At 36.1% G+C, this 12,463-nt stretch overlaps 1 protein-coding gene across 1 annotated transcript; it reads left to right on the forward strand.

The window, feature by feature from the left end:
• Positions 1-9,980: 9,980 nt before the first annotated feature.
• On the forward strand, positions 9,981-12,019 carry LOC106446379 (allene oxide synthase, chloroplastic). The gene has a single exon (XM_048747549.1). The coding sequence runs from the start codon at positions 10,320-10,322 to the stop codon at positions 11,907-11,909; it is 1,590 nt and encodes a 529-aa protein (XP_048603506.1). The 5' UTR covers positions 9,981-10,319; the 3' UTR covers positions 11,910-12,019.
• The last annotated feature ends 444 nt before the right edge of the window (positions 12,020-12,463 follow it).

The raw sequence follows: 12,463 nt of genomic DNA on the forward strand, positions 1-12,463 counted from the left end.
CAAATACTACTATACACACAACAACACATTACTAAAAAAACCAACACATAATATATTAACATATAACCTAATACTGCATAACACAATAAAATAATAAATCATGCTTTTCACAAATAAATACTGACCACATAATTACATCATCCAAAAACATCATACTTAACCATAATAAAATAATATTTCGCGCATCGCTGAAACCCACTTAGTAAATAAGTAAACAACATACGTATAAAATTAAGGGCTTTTTGCAGAATTGACTTATAACTTAAAGTCAAACACAAAACTAACCTCCTTTTTTTTTGAAAATTGGTTTTGCCCTATTCACCCCACAAGTTCATATAATTTACGAAAATGCCATCAATTTTTTTTTTCTTTTTTTCTTCGAAAATGATATTTTTACTCTCTCACCCTCATCATCTTCAAGTAATTACAAGATTGCCATTGTCATCAATACCACAACCACCATGAACAACCAATTTGAAGCTCTTAATGCTCCCAAAATCGATTTACCCTTCTTCTTTTTCCATTCTTGTAAACTAAACACAACATATCTCTCACTTTCTCTCCACAATGAGCTAAAAAAACCCAAGATTTTGATTCTACATTTTTTATGGTTCATAGAGTCATAGAAGCTAACGATTCTGGGTGGGTTACTTTCGTTTGTGATTCTGTGTACTTGGAGAAGCCTTATGTATGCTAAGGAACTTATCTCACCAATTTAAGGTATGATATCGAATTTTTATCCAGATCTGTTCGTCCGACAACTTACTTGGGAAGTTGTCTGGTTGTAGACAACTTACCTGGAAGTCGTCTGGTCAACGCAGAGGTTATTTTTGCAATTGACTTTGAAATCTGTAACCTGAGATGACTGAAAGTTAAGTCGTATGTTTTTGTTTGGTTTCAAAAAAAATTCCAAAGAACCTAGACGACTTACATTTCAGTCGTCATAGGTTAGTTTTGCATTTGACTGGATAATTTCAGAAGTTTGACTTCCCCAGACGACTGACATTTCAGTCGTCTGGCGAAAATTAAAATAATAATATTTTTTAAAAAAGTAGACGACTTACAGTTAAGTCATCATAGGTTAGTTTTGCAATTGAAAAAAAAAACTTCAAAATTTAATTATACACAGGCGACTTATAATTCAGTCGTCCACGAGACGACTTACTTGTAAGTCGTCCAGGATTTTTTTCCGAGATTCTGGTCAAACCTCGTCAATCCTGGACGACTTACATTTCAGTCGTCTCGTGGACGACTGAATTATAAGTCGTCTATATATAATTAAATCTTGAAGTTTTTTTTTTTCAATTGTAAAACTAACCTATGACGACTTAACTGTAAGTCGTCTACTTTTTAAAAAAATATTATTATTTTAATTTTCACTAGACGACTGAAATGTAAGTCGTCCAGAAAAGTCAAACTTCTGAAATAATCCAGTCAAATGCAAAACTAACCTATGACGACTGAAATGTAAGTCGTCTAGGTTCTTTGGAATTTTTTTTGAAACCAAACAAAAACATACGACTTAACTTTCAGTCATCTCAGGTTACAGATTTCAAAGTCAATTGCAAAAATAACCTCTGCGTTGACCAGACGACGTATAGTTTAGTCGTCTGGACAACTTAGATTGAAGTCGTCCGCGTCTTCTCCGCTAGTTTTTAAGTCTTCTACGTTAGTTTTTGAATAACTTATATTTTTAAGAGTGATAAGTAACTTCAAGATATGTAAAACTCATATTTACAAAATATGTTCTCTCCCTTAGTTTTACTAAATTTGACTAAGTTTTTCAACGCAAACTTATAATAAAATATGATATGCTTTGACTAGTTACTATTGTTTGTTTCCATCTCTTAAGTATTATTGTTATAGACAATAATGATGACTATTGTTATGAGTTGGAAGAAGGGTTAAAATGCTTCTTAAAATGTTGTATCAATATAAAGCTACCAATATTCTTGTTTATTAAGATGAGAAAAAGGCCATTGGAGTTTATTATTGCATATGAGAGATCCAAAGATAAGAAAAAGGCTACTGAAGTCTATTATTTCATTGATTTATAAATGTGTAAACACATTGTTAGCACATTTAATACATCTTGGAAAACATTATTACTGATTTTACAAAAAATTCACAACTAAAAGAGTAGACATGCAATTCACAAAACAGACCACAAACAAAACTATTATAGATCATTTCTCTACAAAGACAAGCTTGGAGTCCACTTGAGTGGACAAGACCACACGACTTTTAAGAAGTCCAGACGACTTCTAAGAAGTCCAGACGACTTCCAGGAAGTTCAGACGACTTTGTGAGAAGACTTTTAGGAAGTTCAGACGACTTCCAGACGACTTTACAGGAAGTCCAGACGACTTTGTCAGAAGACTTCCAAGAAGTCCAGACGACTTCCAGACGACTAACAGGTAAGTCGTCCCAGAAGTCTTCCAGATCTGAAAAACCTGCATATTAAATCCAGATATGAAAAACCTGCATATCCAAAAACGTTCAAATGGCTTAAAACAGAAAAAAATGAGTGCAAGATTAGATAAATCTACCTTTACAGAACACACAAAAATACATATCTAAAAATAATAGATCTACTTTTAAATTAGTGGAAGATGAGTACCATCTAATTAAAAACCTGCAAAAAAGATAGATTAGTAAGAAAGACATGAGACAAAACTGGAAAATTCATATAAAGTTTGGTGTTTTCAAGTCAAAGAGATTAAAGTGGGTTTGGAGAGTTTTAGTTTGGGAAAAAAGTAAGAACTTTATACAACAAGAAGTTACCAAATACAGAAAAATCAGACATAAGAACTTACCAAAATGCTCAGATCTATTATGAAAGGGAGACTTCGTCAGAAGACTTTCATGAAGTCCAGACAACTTCCTGGAAGTCCAGACGACTTCCTGGAAGTCCAGACGACTTTGTCAAAAGACTTCCAAGAAGTCCAGACGACTTCCAGACGACTAACAGGTAAGTCGTTCAAGAAGTCTTCCAGATCTGAAAAACCTGCATATCAAATCCAGATCTGAAAAACTTGCATATCCAGAAACGTTCAAATGACTTAAAAATAGAGAAAATGAGTGGAAGATTAGATAAATCTACATTTATAGAACACACAAAAATACATATATAAAATTAATAGATTTACCTTTAAATTAGTGGAAGATGAGTACCATTTGATTAAAAACCTGGAAAAGAGATAGATTAGTAAGAAATACATGAGACAAAACTGAAAAATTCATATAAAGTTTGGTGTTTTCAAGTCAAAGAGATTAGAGAGAGGTTGGAGAGTTTTGGAATGATGAACATTACATTTTTTTTCCAGCCATTTGAGAGGAGGAGAGAGAATGTATAAATTTTTCTGTATATAGGGAGACAAAAAATCCAATTAGGTTAAATATTTTTGACTCAGACGACTTCCTGGACGACTTACATTTCGGTCGTCTGGTGAAGAAATTAAAACAGACGACTTACATGTAAGTCGTCCAGAAGAGTTTAATATTTTTAGCGGGAAATTAAATATTTTTAGCGGGAAACTAAAATAGAAGACTTTCCAGACGACTTACTTGTAAGTCGTCTGGTTTAAATTATTTAAGCGGGAAAATAATTTTTTAAAAAAAAATTAGGCGGGAATATTTGGACGACTTACATGTAAGTCGTATGTTTTAATTTCTTCACCAGATGACTGAAATGTAAGTCGTCCGAGTAAATTATTCAACAGACGACTGAAATATACGTCGTCCGAGTAAATTATTCAACAGACGACTGAAATATAAGTCGTCCACACCCTAAACATAACCCCTAAACTTAATTATCTAATTAAAGACTTCATAAAATCAAATCAAACTTGAAAAGTGTTTACTATACACATAAATAAACACATATAAGTGAAAACTAATTTTTGAAAAAAACATTTTAGTTTTCCAAAATCTAACCCTAACAATACATACAATACTACAACATATGTTTGCCAAACTCCTAAACCAAAGTATTTCATGATTCACTACTTCCACTCTTCTATCTTCAAAACAAATCAATTTTATCATATCTTAATTTATATCACTTAAAACTGTTTATAATTACTTGATTTTTATTTTTCACACATCAAAATATTTTTTTACAAGATTTATAAATTATTTTTAAAATAAACCGGTACCAGACGACTTACACTTCAGTCGTCCAGACAACTTCCAACATCTCAGACGACTCAGACGATTTACTAGGGCTATATTCGTAAAAATGGCTTCTGTTTTTTTGTTTGGTCACAAGGGGCTGAACTGTAATTTCACTAGGCTTTTAGGTTAGTTTTGCATTTGATTCAAGTTTGGGTATAGGTTTGGGGTTAAAATCAAGTTGTGGGTTAGTTTTGGCAAAAACCCTTAAAATTAAAAGACTAGCTAGATTTTTATTTGATTTAGAATCAATTAATATCTAAACCAATTGGTTTAGAGAACCGGAGAACCGGGTCATTGCAAATATATTGTACCAAATTTTAGCAAAAGAAAGAAAGAAAAACTGTAGCTTGACTCAGTGAGAACGTAGTCATTTCCCAATCTCATTTTTATTTGAAACGTTATAAGCTAAAATAGCAACTGTTGTAAATAAGAATATTTTTTAATCAAATTCAATATTTTATTTAGAAAAAATATGATAAGATAACAACGTTTTGATAGTCGCTACGATTGATGATAAAGTTATTGAATTTAGGAAATCTTTCCGCTTTGATAAGAGATGGATAGGGGAAGAAGGGCTCATGGATTCAATTACACGAGGTTGGAACTCCAATCGTGCTAGGGATGGGAATGGAATTGTGGATAGAATTCATTGGTGTAGACATGAGATCTCAGCCTGGAGGAAACAGAATCCTCCATATGGGAAAGAGAAAATTGATTCTCTCCAACAGGCTCTTGAGGAAATTCAAAATGACTTTTCTAAAACCAATGAAGAGGTCCTAGAGGTTTCTCGGAAATTGCAGGATGCGTATTGTGATGAGGAACAATATTGGAAACAAAAATCTAGAACTAAATGGCATACATGTGGGGATAGAAATACAAAATTTTATCATGCTTTGACAAAACAAAGGCGTATTCAGAATAGGATTATAGGACTCCATAATGAGGAAGGAAGTTGGGTGAACTCAGAGCCGGAAGTGGAAGAAGTGGCGGTTAAATATTTCACAGATTTGTTTCGGACCACTGTGCCAACAGAGTTCGATGATTTTCCGGAGGAAGTTCTAACCTTAGTGACGGAAGCCCAGAATCTTCGGCTTATGGAAGTTGCTGCAGAAGATGAGGTAAAGGCGGCTTTATTTATGATGCAGCCGGAAAAAGCACCAGGTCGGAATGACTGCGTTTTTTTACCAACAGTCTTGGTCGATAATAAAGAGGAAAGTGGTTAATATGGTCAATGATTTTCTGCAAACAGGGAGTTTTGATGGACGGCTGAATTTGACGAATATATGTCTTATCCCAAAGACAGCGAGACCAAATCGAATGACTGAACTTTGCCCGATAAGTTTGTGTAATGTTGGGTATAAAATTATTTCAAAGGTGTTATGTCAGAGGTTGAAAGGCCTGCTACCAAATCTTATTTCAGAGACCCAATTGGCATTTGTTTCTGGGAGGTTAATTTCAGATAATATTCTTATTGCGCAGGAAATGTTTCATGGGCTACGCACTAATAATTCGTGTAAGGAAATTTTTTTAGCTATCAAGACGGATATGAGTAAAGCGTATGATAGGGTTGAGTGGTCGTTTTTACAGCGCCTTCTACTGAAAATGGGTTTTTTAAAGAATGGGTGGCTTTGATGATGCTGTGTATATCATCAGTTATTTATAAGGTTCTTTTAAATGGACAACCAAAAGGATTTATAGTTCTAGAGAGAGGTTTGAGGCAAGGGGATCCGTCATCGCCATATTTATTTATCCTCTGTACATAAGCCCTTATCGCTAATATTAGGAAAGAAAAGAGGTTAAAACGTTTAACAGGGCTAAATATAGTACGTGCAAGTCCATCAATTTCTCATCTTTTATTTGCGGATGACAATTTATTCTTTTGCAAGGCGACGATGGAGGAATGTAGTGTTATATTAACATTACTTAGAGATTATGAAAAGGTGTCAGGACAACAAATTAATTTTTCTAAATCATCGATTCAATTTGGGCATAAAGTTCCTGCGGATCGGAGAACGGACATCCATAATCTCCTAGGTATTACAAATATGGGAGGAATGGGGAATTATTTGGGGATTCCGGAGAGTCTTGGAGGTTCAAAAATACAGATATTTGGATTTTTAAATGAAAATGTACAAAATAAAGTGAATAGTTGGACCGTTCGCTTTCTTACAAAAGGAGGTAAGGAGGTCTTAATAAAATCAGCGGCCTCACCCATGCCAACTTTTGTGATGTCCTGCTACAGGCTTCCCAAAGGGGTTACCAGAAAAATAACGAGTACCTTAGCTCATTTCTGGTGGAGCAGTGGGAATAATAAAAAAGGTATTCATTGGTTCTCCTGGGATAAAGTCTGCATCCATAAAAACGATGGGGGTTTGAGCTTTAGAGACATGCAGGACTTTAATACGGCTTTGTTGGCTAAATAATTATGGTGACTGATCGATAAACCGGAATGTTTATTTTCTAAGGTTTTTAAGGGTCGTTATTTTCGGAATACTCATCCTTTGGATGATCACAGATCTTACTCCTCTTCTTATGGATGGAGAAGCATCTGCTCAGCTAGATCTCTGGTTAAAAAAGGGCTAATCAAAAGAGTAGGAACCGGGCAATCGATATCCGTATGGAATGACCCATGGATCCCTGCTCCTCGCCCGAGGTCAGCATTACCAAAAACTCAATCTCAAATTTTAAATAGGTCGCTTATGGTGGGAGATCTGATAAATCCCATTGATTCTTCCTGGAATGAGGATCTGCTGAATATATATTTTCATCCAGATGATGTAAAGATCATTTGAGGTATAGCAGTTAGTAGAATGCAAAGGCCAGACACATACGGCTGGTTGTTTACGGACTCAGGTAAATACTCGGTGAAATCAGGGTTTAAGACAGAATCCTTATACCCGGATCGAGGCCCAAAAGTGTTAAGTTATGGACCTAATGTTAAACCCCTTTTGGCACATTCTTGGAAACTCAAATGCCCACCGAAACTACGACACTTTGTTTGGCAAACTTTGCCTGGAACACTGCCAGTTTCAAAAAATCTGAACGCTCGTGGTATAGAGTGTGATCTCCGGTGTGGTATTTGTGGGGCAGATGAGGAATCCATATATCATATTATGTTTGAATGCCCACCAGCACTTCAAACATGGGCTTTATCTCGGATCCCTTCCCCTCCCGGAATTTTTCCATCTTCCTCAATTTTTACCAGTTTGGATCATCTTTTTTGGAGACTCCCAAAAGATGTTGATTCGGAGTATTTTCCATGGATTATGTGGTATGGAAAAATAGGAATGACAAAATTCATAATAATAGGACTATAAATCCTCAAGAAATTTTGCGTAGAGCAGAAGTTGAAGGATCACTTTGGGCTGAGGCCCAACTATTGGTACATGAGAAACATGGATTTACTCCGCCAGATATGAGTTGGCAGACACGGGGGTTCTCTCGAGTTTGCTATATTGATGGGCCATGGAGAGAACAAGATGTTTTCACAGGCCAGGGATGGTATTGCTGGAAGATGAATTCAGAGGACGTAATGATGGGCGCAATGAACCTTCGACGTAGCCTATCACCTTTACATGCTGAATGTAAAGCACTGATTTGGGTGATGGAGTGCATGAAGACCCTGCAGTTCTCAGACGGAGTATTTGTGACGGATTGTTCTCAACTAGTGAAGATGGTGTCCTCACCCGACGAACGGCCGGCGTTTGCCACACACATGGAAGAATTCTGCTGCAGTAAGACTTTCTTCCCCAACTTCATGATCAGACATATCTCAAGGGCACAAAATACAATGGGAGACAAGCTTGCACGTGGTGCGAGGAGTTCTCCTTCAGCTATGCTATATATCGATTCTTTACCTCCGGTTTGACTATCTGAACCGGTGGTCTCATAGGCTTTAGCTTTTTATGTTGTCAAAAAAAAGATATCTAGTATAATAAAACGTGTAGGGTTGATTTTATTATAATAATACAATTATATAACTTATTTCAATATTTATATATAATAATTACAAAATGTCAACTTTTGCCCAAAAAATCTCAAAACAAAATCCAAACCTAACCTACAAACAATTCCAAGATGTCCTCCAATTTTTTAAAAAAAACTACCCAATTTTTTGAAACAAAACAAATCTGCCAAAAAGATCCAACCGAATCATATGATTTACACTTCACACAAAAATTGCTTTTTAAATTATACGTTACTCAAAAAATTGAATGAGCAACAAACGTTACTCAATGAGTGAATGAGCACCAACACTCGCTAGATTTAAATACAAAAGTAATCCATTAATAGATAGTGGGATTTTGAAAGATTTATCTCGAACATTTTTAACATATGCCCTTTTTTCAAAAAAAAAAAAAAAACATTTTTAACATAGATTCGAATCTTTTTATACATGGTAGAAAATTTTGTTAATTCAAGACACTGGTTTATTATTATTATTTTGTCACTGCTTTTACAGAAATTGCACCCAATAACATACAAGAAAAAATAGTTTACCAAAAAAAGTATTTACAAGAAAAATCAAAATTCATAAATTAATCAAAATTCTCTTTTCTCTTTTTTTTTTTCTCTTCCTATATCTCTTTATCCTCTCTGTAGAAACTAATTTTATTTTTGTTTTGGTTATTTCACAAATAACAATTTTTGTTTGATCCACTCACAGATAACAAATAACCCCTTGATTTAAGCGGTATCCGTTCAAATGCCGACCATAGCAAACTAACAAAGCATCAGCCTTGTTTCAAAGAAAACTTGTAAATAGAAAAATTATTGAAACGACCAGCTCAAGCCTACAAAATGGTAGTATTTGCTTATGGATGGCTGTATTACGTTTTCTTTGGGTCTGATCGGTAATGGTTGTATCTTTAAAAAAAAATTTGTAAAAAATAATCTCTTGATTTTTTGTTGTCTTTAGATTTTATTATTGTATAATTGTATGGAAAGCCCCAAAAAATTGATGTGGATATTTAGTTCTGCAGATCACTTGTACAGCTGTATATGTTATTTCAAGAGTTAGTGATTTTAAATTTTTTTATTAAAGTTTGATTACTGTGAATTTAGTACTGTAGAAATACATGGAGCTGTGTACAGCAGATACAACAACTACCAATCACACCCTTTGTTAAGAATATACATTTGTTATTGGTTGTTATATTATTTTGTGTGTTTTTTAATTTTTGCGCCATGGTATTTTATTTTATTTTATTTTATTCACTCAGCAACTTAACATATACATACAGACTATGCAAACCAAACTGGAAGCTCCTCATCCATATGGACAACTAAAGATGATTGCTTCTTTGCACTACATGCAAGACTATCCGTCCTTGAATTCTGCATCCGTGGTATATGGATGATTGCCGAATTACTGAAACTTCTCTTTAGGATCTTTGTGTACTCTAAATAACTTGCAAAGACTGACCACTCTTTTGGTTCCAAAACTATTTTTACCAACTGTGAACAATCCGTTGCAAAAGTAACAGTAAACTGTCTTAGATTCCGCATACATTTCGTTGTCCATATCAGAGCCTCTATTTCCGAGTAAAGTGGTGACTGACTTGTCCTTGTATTTCTTGCTCCCATCGAACCGTCAAAACCTTACATGGTGCTATACATACTTTGTCCTGAAAATAATTTTTTTTTCCATGAACCATAATAGATGATACTGTTGCTACCGCTTGTGATCGAGTTTGTTCGATCCCCTTGTGATTTGGTATTTTATTTTGTGATTGATTTTTTCAACAAATGAGTTATTTTTGTTTCAAAATCTATTTAACTCTATTGGAATAAAGACTAAAACAGCATAATGACTAATTTTGAGATAACATCATATTATATACATAGATTTTAGATTTATAAATAAATAAATAAATAAATAATTTAAGTTGGCCGGAAAAAGGAAAGCAACAACTTTTATAAAGAAAAACGCAGTCAAAGCACGTGGCTATTTGAATATACCAGCTCGGCCGGTGGTCAGAGACTCCAATAGACAATAGAAGTCATCAATCTGCTATTGCTATATCCGAAAAGATAATCTTACGAATAGATCTCGTTTACCTCATTTCCTTATAAATAACATTTATATTCGCTACTAGTTCTACACAACAACAAACAACCAATCAGTACTCAAACACACAAAAATGGCCTCTCCTTCACCTCCTTTCCCTATTTCTCTTCACGCTACGCTTCACCAAACAACCACCGCTCGATCAACGCCGCTAAAATTCTCCTCGACTCGAGTTTTAACCCGTCCGATCAAAGCCTCAACGTCAGAGACTCCTCCTGATCTAGCCGTGGAGACCCGCACCGGATCCGGATCCAAAGATCTCCCGATCCGAACCATCCCTGGAAGCTACGGTCTACCAATTATAGGTCCACTAAAAGACCGCAACGATTACTTCCACAAGCAAAAACCCGAGGAGTTCTTCAAATCACGAATCCGTACATACAACTCCACAGTGTTTCGAGTCAATATGCCACCAGGAGGTTTCATAGCCGACAATCCCCAAGTCGTTGCTTTACTCGACGGAAAAAGCTTCCCGGTTTTGTTCGATGTTGATAAGGTCGAGAAAAAAGATCTCTTCACCGGAACTTACATGCCCTCGACGGAGCTAACCGGAGGCTACCGTATCTTATCATACCTGGACCCGTCGGAGCCGAATCACGCCAAGCTCAAATCTTTACTCTTCCATCTACTCAAATCCTCCCGAAACCGAATCTTCCCGGAGTTTAAAGCTACATATTCAGAGCTTTTCGATTCGATTGAGAAAGAGCTCGCCGTCAACGGAAAAGCAGATTTTGGTGGTCCCGGTGACGCAGCAGCTTTCAATTTCTTGGCTCGAGCTATGTACGGGAAGAATCCAGCTGATACGAAGCTTGGATCCGATGCGCCGAGTCTGATTACGAAATGGGTCTTCTTCAATCTCCATCCTTTGTTGACTCTCGGGCTACCGTCAATCATAGAAGATCCTCTTCTCCATACTTTCCGGTTACCTTCGGCGTTAATCAAGTCTGATTACCAGAGACTCTACGAGTTCTTCCTAGAATCTTCCGGCGAGATTCTAATTGAGGCTGAGAAATTGGGTATCTCGCGAGAAGAAGCTGCTCACAACCTTCTCTTCGCCACGTGTTTCAACACGTGGGGAGGGATGAAAATTCTGTTCTCGAATCTGGTTAAACGGGTCGGGCGGGCAGGTACCAAACTCCAGATCCGATTAGCAGAGGAGATAAGATCTGTTATCAAATCCAACGGCGGAGAGCTCACGATGGGAGGGATTGAGCAGATGGAGCTCACGAAATCAGTCGTTTTCGAGTGTCTCCGGTTCGAACCGCCGGTTCCGGCGCAATATGCTCGTGCTAAGAAGGATTTCGTGATCGAGAGCCACGACGCGGCGTTTAGAGTCAAGGCTGGAGAAATGCTTTATGGATATCAACCGCTTGCGACTAGGGATCCGAAGATATTTGAAAGAGCGGAGGAGTTTGTGCCGGAGAGATTTCTCGGAGAGGAAGGAGAGAGGTTGTTGCAGCATGTGGTGTGGTCGAATGGTCCGCAGACGGAGAATCCGACGGTGGGGAATAAACAGTGCGCCGGTAAGGACTTTGTTGTTTTGGTGGCGAGGTTATTTTTGATTGAGATTTTCAGGAGGTATGATTCCTTTGATATTGAGGTTGGCTCGTCGCCGTTGGGAAGCTCCGTTACATTCACGTCTCTGAGGAAGGCTAGCTTTTAGAGAGTCAAGGGTAAATTTGTAATGTATGTTCGCACGTGTTACTTATTATTATTCATTTTGTTCTGTGCTTCTCTTTTCTTCTAATTATATAAAAATAAAGTGTTTTTCTATTGATTAAAAAAAATGGTCAATTAGGTGAATATACAAAATAAGAGTGGAAATTAGATAAGTGTGCATTGTTTTTAATAATTTGCAAACATGTAGGAACACAGACCTAAAATGACGAACTTAGCTTCGAGACAATTTGACATCCTTACCTATTATCTCTTCCTCTCAACCGGTTTATGATTTTTTATTTTCTTTTAAGTTTGATAAGTGACATGTTGAAAATCGAGTGAACATATGGACAAATACATCACAACATTTGTTGTCATGCGTCTCTACCAAGTATTTCAATAATATTTTAAAAGAGGAATAGTGTTCATATATTTTCAAAAAGTTGGTGTGTGCAGTAAGCTGAACCACTGTTCATTAATAAAAAAAAGCTGGATATTGAGTGTTCCACGAAAAAGATATTGGTTTTAGTTCTCCCATAAACACTTCGATGTCACGAA

This window comes from Brassica napus, chromosome C2 (genome assembly GCF_020379485.1).
Source record: "Brassica napus cultivar Da-Ae chromosome C2, Da-Ae, whole genome shotgun sequence".
NCBI classification, from domain to species: Eukaryota; Viridiplantae; Streptophyta; class Magnoliopsida; order Brassicales; family Brassicaceae; genus Brassica; species Brassica napus.

What these genes read in the sequence shown, in the direction of transcription:
- LOC106446379 (XM_048747549.1), top strand. Translation starts at nt 10,320, where the DNA reads ATGGCCTCTCCTTCACCTCCTTTCCCTATTTCTCTTCACGCTACGCTT.